The sequence below is a fragment of the Scyliorhinus canicula genome, chromosome 6 (assembly GCF_902713615.1).
Source record: "Scyliorhinus canicula chromosome 6, sScyCan1.1, whole genome shotgun sequence".
Taxonomy (NCBI): domain Eukaryota; kingdom Metazoa; phylum Chordata; class Chondrichthyes; order Carcharhiniformes; family Scyliorhinidae; genus Scyliorhinus; species Scyliorhinus canicula.
Window position 1 is genome coordinate 191,736,245 of NC_052151.1, and position 13,587 is coordinate 191,749,831.

The 13,587-nt window shown below is 43.8% G+C and overlaps 1 protein-coding gene across 15 annotated transcripts in view; it reads right to left on the reverse strand.

The window, feature by feature from the left end:
• adgrb3 (adhesion G protein-coupled receptor B3) overlaps positions 1-13,587 on the reverse strand; it is a 920,539-nt gene that overhangs the window by 498,225 nt on the left and 408,727 nt on the right. For 11 of the 15 annotated variants that reach the window (XM_038800688.1, XM_038800695.1, XM_038800692.1 and 8 more), the window contains 2 exons: positions 7,200-7,310; positions 439-600 (listed from right to left, as the gene is read on the reverse strand). In XM_038800688.1, coding sequence (XP_038656616.1) covers positions 439-600; positions 7,200-7,310 — 273 coding nt within the window. The remainder of the gene's footprint in view (positions 1-438; positions 601-7,199; positions 7,311-13,587) is intronic. The other 4 variants (XM_038800699.1, XM_038800690.1, XM_038800700.1 and 1 more) reach the window with 2 other exon arrangements.

Consider the following 13,587-nt stretch of genomic DNA (forward strand, 5'->3'; position numbering starts at 1 on the left):
AGGCAGCTAGCGGGAAAAATCAGAATGCAAAGAGCACCAAAATAAATAAATAAATAAAACTGAACAGGCTTCCGCATGCTACTGGTGGCACCATGAAAAGAATTATTCCAATTCATGTTTTTGGCTAAACAGTATGATTTGTTAACTGCTCAAATTCAAAGCATTGAGCTTACCTCACCACACATTGAGTGTGGGTTGCATAGTATCTTGTCAAATCCAAACATATCATTGCAACACCAATTTTTTAAAAAATGACTTTCACACAGTTTTAAAATTATAACAGGTAAAATGTCTAAGCATTCAATCACACTGAATTAAAAAAAAACTAATTTTAACAGGAGCAAAAATGCACAAATTTGAAAATGATCTTTGTTCGGTTTGTCTATCGAGTCATATAATTAAACATCCATATTTTTACTCATCCATTGCTAACACTACCTGGACAGAGGGCAGTGTTATTGCAAACCCTTGATTCTCTTAAAGGCACGCTGCACAGAATCCCGTAAGATGATACACAAGCTCTGGTTCGCACCTGCGACCCTTGACCACATGTTACTGAACACATACTCCACTGGGTCCATTCTTCTGTAACAGGGTCTCCTGCGTAGAAAGAGTGACATACCAATTATTAAACAGTATCAGTTCCATTGACAATAACACACAACTACCAAGGCTAAACAGGACAGACAAGGTTTGCAATCGTGCGTCTCAGCTCGAAACCATAACCATGAGGGAATTGAAAGGAGTAGTTGCTAAGGTTCCCAGTGATCGTTGAAACAAGTCAGGAATGATAATTGAATGGGGACAGTTCTAGTTATACAGTGTTGGGTGTCTGAGATTCACAACCAAACTTCTTCTGATTGATGGGTCTGGCTGGGAACATGTTTTCTTGGCTCCTGGTGGAAATTTTGAGACACCGTCCACATTTTCAAACTATAAAAGGCCTTCTCTAGTTAGTTTCCAAAATGCTGTTGGAACTTGACTGGACTGTCCAATTATTTTCATAATTCCTGCTCCCTTGGCCACTGGGGTTATACTCCCTGCTGTGTCGAGTACAGATGGTGGGTGCTGGCCTCCCTGCCGTTGGTGGTGAGTGGGTACGGGGTGAACGGGGTTGGAGCTTGTGAGGGGTGCGGGTCGCTGTGGGGGGAGGGGGGGTGGGGGGTGTGTGAGGGGGGTTGCGGTGGGTGGGTGGGAGGGAATCGCTGCATTCGTAAATGAGGTAAGAAACTGACTCCAGAATTCAAACTCACATTTTTGCTTTGCCCAAACGCAAACATATAATTGCAAGCTAAAATAAACCGAGCGGTGCATATTAACTCAGGAATCCCATGCCATTTAGAATGGAGACCCCATTTACATTTGAGAAGTAATGTCATGACAGCATTTATAGAGGTCAGAAAACAAGCATTAGCAGGAGATAATGACATCTCCAAGGGACTCTTGGTGGTAACGGCTGAGCCCTATGAGCACTTTAATGAAAGTTGTTTCTGAATTGTTAGACTAGTCATTATGCACCTCCTAAGTATGCATTATGAATCGTAAAAATCGAAATTATTTTCAAGTACACTGACACATTAATTACAAGGTTATCAGCTGTTCCAAGCTGTGCTGCATGGTTATATTTGTAAGTCCTGAAGCGAAGACCCATAGACACCAAAACACAAAGGGCTTATTTATCCCACAAGCCAGCAGCACGGTAGCATTGTGGATAGCACAATTGCTTCACAGCTCCAGGGTCACAGGTTCGATTCCGGCTTGGGTCACTGTCTGTGCGGAGTCTGCACGTTCTCCCCGTGTCTGCGTGGGTTTCCTCCAGGTGCTCCGGTTTCCTCCCACAGTCCAAAGACGTGCAGGTTAGGGTGGATTGGCCATGATAAATTCCCCTTTGTGTCCAAAATTGCCCTTAGTGTTGGGTGGGGTTACTGGGTTATGGGGATAGGGTGGAAGTGTTGACCTTGGGTAGGGTGCTCTTTCCAAGAGCCGGTGCAGACTCGATGGGCCGAATGGCCTCCTTCTGCACTTTAAATTCTGTGATAATCAACATGTCTAGGATCGCTTGAGAACAAACTACGGGGTTTAAAGAAGATCACAGTATATATTTTCAGTGCTTCAGTTTTTGGCAAATTCCTTGCACCCTCCGTGCTGTTATTCAAACAGAAGTGCAATCGTTTGCATCGAAAGGGCAGGGTGGCACATATCACTAGCCAGTTCACAGTAAGCAACGCACGCCACAGGGAGTCACCACCCAAACTTCAAACATTGGCTATGGCTGGGGTGTGGCCTTGGCTGGTTCATGAGAGCTAGAAAGGAGAACAGAAAATATTGAGCATACACAGGATACAGACAGAGCTGCTGAGTGGGCGGACAAGTGGCAGATGAAATTTAATGCAGGGAAGTATGAAGCGATTCATTTTTGTGGCAGATAGACAATATGAAATAAAGGGTACAATTTTAAAGGGGGTGCTAAAGCAGAGGAACCAGGGGTATATATGCATAGAACATTGAAGATGGCAGGGCAGGTTTATATTGCATACTGCATTCTGTGTTTTATTAATGGGGCCAGAGAGTATAGGAGCAAGGAAAACCTGTATAATGTATTGATTTGGCCTCAAATGGCACATTGCGTCCAGTTCTGGACACCACACCTTGGGAAGCATGGTTATCTGGAATGCATTGCCTAATAATGTGGTAGAGGAAGATTCAACTCAAAAGAGATTTTGATTATAATCTGAAGAGGAAGAAAATACAGGGTTATGGGGAAAAGGCAGGCGGGGGTGGCACCAGGTTCATTGTTCTTTCAGAGAATATTGAAAACACTTAGCATTTCAATGGGCTGTAAATCATTCTATAATGCTATGATTCGATGTCAGTTAATACCTATGAAGTGCGAGACAAGTTATTACAAGTTGAGCATGAAGTTTTTTCAGCAAAGCGATAAACCCGCCGTTAGTACTGAACTTTCAGCTCTAATGAAAGGTCTGAATCCAAGACTAACCCCCTTTTCCCCTTTCCAGGTGCTGGCTGACCTTATCTCAATACCTAGCATTGTGTATTATTATTACAGATATGCAGTTTTTCCATATTTATTCAGAGTCCACAGGAAACTCCTTGTTGAGGCTGTTTGACCAGCAGAATAGGGCAGGAGGTTTAGGGGGATGTGAGGGGGAACCTTTTTTACCCAGAGGGTGGTGACGCTCTGGAATGCACTCCCTGGGAGGGCGGTAGAGGTGGGTTGCCTCACATCCTTTAAAAAGTACCTGGGTGAGCACTTGGCACATCATAACTTTTGAAGCTATTGGTCAAGGGCTGGCAAAGGGGACTAGGTAGCCAGGTCAGGTGCTCTTCATGTGTCGGCGCAGACTCGATGGGCAGAAGGGCCTCTTCTGCACTGTATTTTCTGTGAATTTCTGCGATTCTGAGGACAGGAAAGGACTAAAACAAAGCAGCAATTAATCAAAGAAAGCAAATTCATCCTTGAACAAAATTGCTTTCTTTTGAAATAATTATCAAAAGCTATTCCTTTCTTTATTAAAGTCTCATTGACTTTGGCAAACCAGGAACATCATCTCTGATAGATACTTCTGTAAGTCTCTAGTGAGCAGATGGTGGTGCTGTGGGGATATGGGAGCAACCTAGCCTCAAGACTCTGCTGTGTGCTCGCGATCCATCATAACATTGAACAAATAGGAGTCCCTTTTTTAATATAAAACTAAGATTAATGCCTAGAAACTACAATTGGTGATATTAATGTGTTTGCTTGTCGTTTCTTTGCCTGGTTTAACAGATACATTAGTCCATTCAAGTGTTCATCGCCTCATATCATCAACAGTCACATCCAGGCATGAAACCAGTAGAAGTGGCCACAGCAGCACTGTGCTCTCTCCCATATCTAAATAACGGCCTCAAGTGATTCTTACTTCTTCATGTTTGCTACAGAAAAGTCCTTGGACTGTTATCACCATAACCCAGTTGGGCAAAAGTCACTTTCTCCCATGCACACCAATGCTCGCGGGGATTTAATCAGGATGACAAATGCATCCTGAAATAGTCGGGGAAATTATTAGGGAAGAGAAATTGAAGCTTCTAACATTGCCAAAGTCTATGTGACACTTGCGACACGCACTGCCATCCAATATAACTTAGTGCTGGTACTTAGGATATCTAGGGAAGGCAACAGATTAAAGCCATCATGTCATCAGAAGCAATGATGAAGCCCTTGCTCTTGTTATATAGTCTGCTGAAGATTAGTAGTTCCAATAATTGCAGCTCTGCCATTGGTTCGGACGAGACCTTTAACTGCATTAAAATGTCAACATCTCTGAAGATTTTTGGTTTAACTGCAGCGTGAATCTCTCCCCGTTACGTTTTCTTTTAAAGCCTAAGCCTTCGTTAACTGCTTTGAAAGGAGTTTTTCTTCTGTTACAATAAGAAACAGAGCAAATAAGGTTGCTCCATTCTTAAGGCAGTTAAACATGACATACCATAACTTCCCATGCTGAGCAGCACGGTGTTGCAGTGGTTAGCACTGCTGTCTCACAGCACCAGGGACCCAGGTTCAATTAATAAAAGCAAATTACTGCGGACGCTGGAATCTGAAACGAAAGGGAAAATGCTGGAAAATCTCAGCAAGTCTGGCAGCATCTGTAGGGAGAGAAAAGAGCTAACGTTTCGAGTCCGATGACTCTTTGTCAAAGCGGACAGCTTTGATAAAGAGTCATCGGACTCGAAACGTTAGCTCTTTTCTCTCCCTACAAATGCTGCCAGACTTGCTGAGATTTTCCAGCATTTTCCCATTCGGTCCAGGTTCAATTCCAGCCTTGGGTCACTGTCTGTGTGGAGTTTGTACGTTCTCCCCGTATCTGTGCGGGTTTCCTCCGGGTGCTCCGGTTTACTCCCACAGTCCAAAGATGCGCAGGTTAGGTGGATTGGCTATGCTAAATTGCCCCGTAGTGTCCAGGGATGTGCCGGTTAGCTTATGGGGTTATGGGTATAGGGCAGGGTAGACGGGTGAGTGGACCTGGGTAGGGTGCTCTTTCAAAGGATCAGTGCAGGCTCAATGGGCTGAACGGCCTCTTTCTGTACTGTAAGGATTCTATGATTCTCTATATTTTCATGTCACAGCCTCAATGCTAAGAAGAAATCTGCATCAATGACTTTGCAGCTGGTTATTTATTTCACTGGGGTCGAGGCAAGTTAGAGAGAATGCACCAAAGGGTTTTTTAAAAATACATTGATACATATTATAAATCTACTTCAGTGGACAATAAGGTACAATACATTGGTAGTGAACACAATGCCTTGGAGTGTATTACGAACAGTCCATTTTCCCTGGAAATACTTGTCAACAACTGTAGCAGCACAGGCGTGATGAAATGAAACACTAAATACAGAAAACATGCAAAATCAAAGATAAAAAAATATATATTTACCTTGGAAAATCCTGATCATTTCCCCCCTTTATCACCTCCTACTCATTGAAACCCAACCTCTTTCAGGCAGGGTGATAAGGCAATCTGAACTGAAGGTTTCTTCAGAACAGCTTCTGCATGTTGCTCTGTGACTGATTGACAGGATCAGTTCTTCCACTGAGGCGTGCTAACTTTACCACTCTCCTCCTCTCTCTACTTTTCCAACCCCCTTCTTCCTCTTAACTCTGAGCCCTAGCAGCCCACCTACGTCATTAGAAGCACTCCTTTCGAACTATAAAAGAACCCCGAACATTAGATACCCAAGAGCCTGAAAGTCAAGTGAAGAGACAGGGAAGTAGATGGTCTACCATTAACACAATTAAATATTAATATTGAAAACGCTTAGCATTTCAATGATTTGGACTTGATCATTTCAATGGACATGAATGCATGACATTCTTTTTTGAAAATAATAATGAAAATCAAATCCTGCATTAATAAAACATGAGGAAATAAGTTGAAGGAAGCCTTTTGTGCAGTGTAAGGTTATTCCAACCGCTGGTGTGAGATTGGGAATCTGCTCATCTCCATCAGCTAAGGAATGATGGTTGGTGCACCCTCAAGCCACACAATGAGAGTGGGCAAAGAAAACAAATAGCACTTTGAACAGTCAGCTTCTGAATAGTTAGGCACATCTAAGCATCCATTGGAGGTGGAAAATATTCAGCTTTTTTACTGATGAACAATGTCTGTGTTAATCACAATCGTTGGAATTGGAGAAGATCATAATTTTTTCCCTCAAATCGGCACACCGTTGCTTTCACATCGCATGGGTCCAATGGAAGCTCTGATAGCATGCACTTTCTAGCACCCTGACAATGAACTTGGAGTGACAACATCTTCTGTGCCTGTTGGGCACCGCAGGGGCTGGGGTGACTTATTGACTCCGTTAATCACATTTTGATTTTATGTCTTAAGTTTCCTTTGTGATTCTTTTTTTTTGGTTTTGGCGGTTTCCATTTAGGACTGTCCCTTTAATTTGTCTCTCAATTCATTTTATAATTTTGTTTCATTGGTTAGTTAGGTTGCACAAAATAGTTGGAGTGACGACGTGGATGGTTGCAGAGAACCAAGGAATACTTTAAAACTTACTCTCCAGAAGTAAGGGCCGGGGCAATGTCCCTCAAGATCGGGTAGAACATCAGTTTTACACTCTAGCCAATATTGAATTCAACTGAGGATAAAATCAGACGGAGTGGCAGACCAGTGTTGTACCCGATTGAATCAGTTACCCAAGCAGTGGATCAGGCTCAAATGGCACCCGGTGTGAATGATTTGAGGGACTAGGTCATGTGTTCAAAGACAAGGGTTTCCCTGCGTATCTGGGAGGGGGGGGGACCAGGACATTCAAGAGCCCCAAACCTCAAGCCACAAAAAAACATGAATATCTAACCTCGGCAAACACTTTCCAAGTTTGCCTGGTTGTTTTTGCAAAAGAAGTGCAACCCCCTGCAAATAAAGAATAAACTAATGCTTACATGCAATGGTCTGGTGATTTTATTAATACTAAATAAATGCTTCTAAAATACGGTTGCCAATTCTTGTACAGCTACAGACTAATTGGTATTTCTGGACATTTTTGGGTGACTGATCTTAAAGAAAATGGTTAATGTACACGGCACGTCACCTGCACGATTAAAACTAAAAGAAAAAAACTCTATGAAAGCATGCAGTGGGTTTGTTATATTGATAAAATGAAGACAGGAATAGAACTATTGAATTAATTACCAGTATGTGGCATAATTTTACCAGCATCAGCTTGTTCCTGAGGGACCTTTCTCTCATGAACTGATCGAGGTCGCTGACTTTTTATTGTGTGATCTCCCATCAATCCATATTCTAAGGATAGAATTAGAGGTTTATGAAAGCTCTACCATTGCACAGTTACACACATTTACATTGTATCTTATTCATTCTTACTGATCTCAAAGTATGAACAAAACAGGTACAAGAATCTTTTGTCAATCAGCGTAGTAAAAAATTACAAATGCATGTTTTATTTTTACTGATGAATGGGAGTGGGAGTGAGGAGTTCCGTTTTGTGTTATGTGGCGAGAGAGAGAGAGAGAGAGACTGAGAGCCACTCCTTTGTGAAGGAGTTGGCAAGTTTCTGTATGCTTGGCCCCAGGTGAGAAATGCAGGAATACGAATAGAACATTCAGCTCATCAAACCTTTGGCCTTGGTGAAAGTGGGTCTGTACCAGCCACGCAAAACAGGATGGCGGCGAATTGGCAGCTGACCTTTCAGCGCGCCTGATCTCTTTTCCACTGGAGTTCACAGGACAATGGGCGGTTCAAGATCTGGCGGGATGTTTGTGACCAAGCCTTATTTTGAAATTTAAAAACCTTGCCGATGTTTTCCAAGTCATTGCACACTAAAATCTGGAGTGGCGAGCGATTGGCTGTCAATCCGCCAACGAGCCTGTTGCCCCTCTGCTGGCCCTGACCCTTGTGAAACCTGAAACTGAAAACTGTTTTTAAAAGATGAAAAATCAATAGTGCATAATGCACAGGCGCACACTGGAAATGTGTTGACATAACTTTGCATTTGAAGGGACTTTTATGTAGAACGCCCAGCATTTTCTGTTTCTTTAACGATTTGGCACAATTTGTGTGGGCTGGTGTTAATAATCTGCACAAACATCCTCCCACCCCTCTTCATCTCACCCTAACAGCGTATCCTCCTATTCCATTCTCCTTCATGTGCGTATCGAGCTTCCCATTAAATGCATCAATTAAATACACTTAATTCAAAGTTAATTTGAGTCCACAGCTGCCATGATTTACCATGCACTCTCTCGAAAGGTGCATCATGACTTCTATCTAATTCTGTCCGAATGATGTAGGCAGATGTTACTTTTACAAAAGCACAAGACCAGAAAGCCCATGTGTAGGATCCTTCCCATGTAAACATACAGTTTGAAAGATAATGGATTCATTTGGGGGAGCAGCATTTCATAGCAGAAACCGAGAGAAGGAAAGACAACATTCCCCCTATCTTTCTTTCTCGAGTGCTGGAAAGGAGATTCCTCATTGTTAAGTGTGCCTGGGGAATTCTATCAAAAGCAGTAGATCGTGGAACAGACAGAAAACATTCTCTCAGCTTGCCCTTGTGTAGGAGAAGATAATAGGAAAATACTGACAAAATCTGAACTAATAAAACTGGGAAATGTTGACGACAAACAGTGTGCGTTGACTGAAGGCAGCTGAACATTTCAGGTACAGATGCTGATCACAACTGTTCTGACGAAAGGGCTTAACCTGACTACCCTTTTGCCTTTTCTGCCCGACCCTCCAACAATGTCTCCTGACATAATTGAGCATTGGAAACGGTGGGCTGCAAATTGATCCGACCGGATGTTTGGGCATGGAGGGGTGTTATGATCTGTGGTGTGAAAACTGGGCGGCAAGGTGGTTAGCACTGCTGCCTCACAGCGCCAGGAACCCGGATGCGATTCTGACCTTGGGTAACTGTGTAGTCTGCACGTTCCCCCTGTGTCTGCGTGGCTTTCCTCCGGGTGCTCCGGTTTCTTCCCACAGTCCAAAGATATGCCGTTAGGTGGATTGGCCATGATAAATTGCCTAATAGTGTCCAGAGGGTGCAGGTTAGGTGGGATTATGGGGATAGGGCGGGGAGTGGGGCCTGGGTAGGGCTCTCTTTCAGAGGGTCGATACAGACTTGACGGGCCAAAAGGCCTCCCTCTGCATTGTAGGGGTTCTATGATTCTAATTGGAAACGAGCTGGAAAAAATGCAAAATTGATGTGTTCACCTTAATTGACTTTATTATTTTATTCTTTGATGGGATGTGGGCTTCGTTGGCTAGGCCAACGTTTATTGCCCATTCCTAATTACCCTTGAGAAGGCAGTGGTCAGATGTCTTTTTAAGCCACCGCAGTCCATTTGTGTAGGTTCACTCATGGTGCTGATAGAGAGGGAGCTCCCGGAATTTGGCCCAGTGACAGGGACAGCGAAGGAACAGCAATAGAGATCCAATTCAAGGTGGTGGGTAGTTTTGAGGGTATTTGCAGGTGGTGGTTCCCCCATGCACCTGCTGCCCTTGTCCTTCTAGATGTTAGAGGTTGTGGATTTGAAGGTGCTGACGAAGCAGTCACAGTGAGTTGCTGCAGTGCATCTTATAGATGGCACAGACGGCTGCCACTATGCATCAGTGGTGGAGGGAGTGAATGTTCAAGGTGGTGAATGGGGTGCCCATCAACAGGCTGCATTGTCTTGGATGGTGTAGAGCCTCTTGAGTGTTGTTGGAGAGGCACTCATCCAGGCATGTGGTATGTATTCCATCAGACTCCTGACTTGTGCCTTAGATGGTGGACAGACTTTAGGGAGTCAGGAGTTGCTCTCCACAGAATTCCCAGCCTCCAACTTGCTTTGGTAGCTACAGTATTTATATGACTGGTCCAGTTCAGTTTCTAGTCAATGGTTAACCCCCCCTTCCCCCCTCCCCAGGATATTGACAGTAGGGAATTCAGCGATGGTAATGCCATTGAGGGGAGATGATTAGATTCTCTCTGGTCATTGTCTGCCGCTTGTGTGGCGTAAGTGTTACTTGCCACTTTTCAGCACAAGCCTAAATCCTATCCAAATTTCTGCATATTATTCTGGACTACCTCAGTATGTAAGGAGTTGCAAATGTTGCTGAATATCGTGTCATCATCAGTCAACATCCCCACTTCTGACCTTTTGATGGAAGGAAGGTCATTGATGAAGCAGCTGAAGATGGTTGGGCCTCGGAAACCAGCCTGAGGAACTCCTACAGTGATGTCCTGGGACTGACTTGATTGATTTCCAACAACAACAATCATCTTCCTTTGTGTTGAGCGTAGAACAGTTGAGGAACAATGGGGGATGTTCAGGGAGATATTAAATACTGCTCAATTAAAGTATCTTCCTGAGAGGAAGAGGAATTGTAAAAGAGAGAAAAATGTTCCATGACTCTACAAGGAAGTCATAAAGGCAAAAACTAAGACATACCATGGTGCAAAAACTACTGGTAAGCTGGAGGATTGGAAGAACTTTAACGTTCAGCAAAAAGCTACCAAAATAAAATCAAAAGAGCTAAGATGAACTCCGAAAGGAAACTAGCAGAAAAGCTTCTATAAGTATATAAAGAGGAAGCGAATAGCGAAAGTAAATGTTGGCCGTTTAGAGAATGATACTGGTGAGGTAATAATGGCAGAGACACTAAACCAATATTTTGCCTCTGCCTTCATGGTAGAGGATAATATGAAGTTTCCAAAACTGCAGTTAATGCAGAGGAACTTGGTGCAATAACCATCATTAGTATTGAATAAACTAATAGGATTAAAGGGATTAAGGCTAGGCTTACTGACAGAAAGCAGAGGGTCGGGATAAATGGTCCTTCTCTGGTTGGTGAACGGTAACTAGTCGGGTGCAGCAGGGGTCAGTCCTCAGACCACAACTGTTTACAATCTATATAAATGATCTGCAAGCAAGGGCAGAGTATAACATAAGCAACATTTGCATATGATATTCAAATAAGTGGGAAAGCAGGCAGTGAAGAAAAGAAAGAGTTGACAGACGGAAATCGATAGGCGAGGAGAATGGGCCAAAATTTGGCAGAAGGTGTTTAATGTGGAAAAGTGTGAGGTAATCCATTTTGTCTGGAAAAATAGAAAGGCAAATTATTATCTAAATGGAAAGCAGATTCAAAATGAGTCTGGGCAGAGGAATCTGGGAGTGTTTGTTCAGGAATGGCAGAAAGTCAGTATGCAAGTACAACATGTAATAAATAAGGCAAATTGAATTTTAGTGTTTATTGCAAAAAGATTGGAGTATAACAGTAGAGAGATGTTGTTGCAATTATATAGGGTGTTGGTAAGACCACATCTGTAGTATTATGTTCAGTTTTGACCTCCATTACTGAGGAAGGAAGTAGTGGCATTGGAGAAAGTTCAGAGGAGGTTCACCAGAGTGGTTTTGGGGATGAACGGGTTGACGTATGAGGAGAGATTAAACAATTTGGGCTTATTCTCACTGGAGTTTAGAAGGACGAGAGTGGATCTGATCGAGGGATTAATAAAGTAAGCGTAGACCAAATGTGCCCCTTTGTGGGAAAATCTTGGATGAGAGGTCATGGATATAGGTTGAGAGGTGGCAGATTTAGAACTGAGATTAGGAGGAACTGCGTCTCTCAGAGGATGGTAAATTTGTTGAACACGCTGCCTCATAATGCGGTGGAATCTGAGTCATTAAATAGTTTCAATAAGGAGATAGATATATTTCTGATTTTTAAAAACAGGTTAAAAGGATATGGGGAACTGGTAAGGAGGTGGATTTGAGACCATAGAATCATAGAATTTACAGTGCAGAAGGAGGCTATTCCTCCATCGAATCTGCATGGCCCTTGGAAAGAGCACGCTACCCAAGCCCACACCTCCACCCTATCCCCAAGCCCATACCTCCACCTGTAACCCCCACCTAACCTTTTTGGACACTAAGGGCAATTTAGCATGGCCAATCCACCTAACTTGCACATCTTTGGACTGTGAGAAGAAACCGGAGCACCCGGAGGAAACCCACGCAGACACGGGGAGGACGTGCAGACTCCGCACAGACAGTGACCCAAGTCGGGAATCGAACCTGGGACCTTAGAGCTGTGAAGCAACTGTGCTAACCACTGTGCTACCATGCTGCCAGTGGCGAGTTTTGACCCTGTCAAATGTTGCCTTGATGTCAAGGGCAGTCACTCTCAGTTGACAAAATGAGTTCAACTCTTTTATCCATTTTTAATAAAGACTGTAATGAGGTCAGGTGCTGGGTGGTCCCTGAACCCAAACTGAGCATCAGTGAGCGAGTTATTGCTAAGGAAGTGCTGCTTGATTGCACTGTCAACAACCTCTTCCATTACTCTGTTCATGATCGTGATTAGACTGACGGGGCAGTAATTGGCTGGGTTGGATTTGTCCTGCTTCTTGTGGGCAGGACATACCTGAGCAATTTTCCACATTGCGGGGTAGATGCCAGTGTTGTAGCTGTACTCGAATAGCTCGGTTAGAGGCACAACAAGTTCTGAAGCACGTCTTCATTACGATTACTAGAATCTTGGCAGGGCCCATAGGCTTTGCAGTATCCAGTGCCTTCAGCCATTTCTTGATATCACATGGAGTGAACTGAATTGGCTGAAGACTGGCTTCTGTGTTGCTGGGGACCTCTGGACGAAGCCAAGATTGATCATCCATTCAGCGCTTCTGGTTGAAGATGACTTCAAAGCTTCGGCCTTGTCTTTTGAACTGAAGTCCTGACTTCTCCCAACATTGAGGGGGGGAATATTTGTGGAATCTCCTTTTCCAGTTGTATAATAGTCCACTACCATTTGTGACGGATGTGCCAGGGCTTCAGAGGTTAGATCTGTTGGTTGTGGAACCACTTAGCTCTGTTTATCACATACTGTGTGCTGTTTAGGATGCATGTAGTCCTGTATCGTAACTACACCAGGTTAACACCTCATTTAAGTTAATCCTGGTGTTACTCTTGGCATATTCTTCTGCACTTCCCACTGATCCAAGATCAATCCCCCAGTTTAGTGTTAATGTAGAGTGGGGGAAATACCAAACTATTAGATTACTGATGTTGATGGCCCACAGCTCCTCATGAATGCCCAGTCTTGGGTTGCTAGATCTGTTTGAAGTCTATCCCATTCAGCACGGTGGTCGTGCCACACAACACGATGGAGAACATCCTCAATGTGAAGACGGGACTTTGTCTCCACAAGGACTGTGCAGTGGTCCCTTCTACCGATACTGTCATGGCTTTTGCTTTTGCTTGACTAGTCTGTGAGACAGCTCCCCCAACTTTGGCACAAGCCCCCCAGTTGTTGGTAAGGACAACTTTGCAGGGTCATTAAGGCTGGCTGTGCCATTTCAGGTGGCGATGCCACGTATTCCATCTGGATTCATTCCTTCTTGACCTTATTGGGGTTCGATACAACTGAGTGGCTTGCTGGGCCATTTCAGTGTCACCTTTGCTGTGGGTGTGGAGTCACAAAGCCATGGTCTGACCCGTGCCGAGCCCAGATTCCATGGTGCCGCCTTTCTGTACACAGGGGGTCACGTAACATTCGGAAGAAAACATATGCT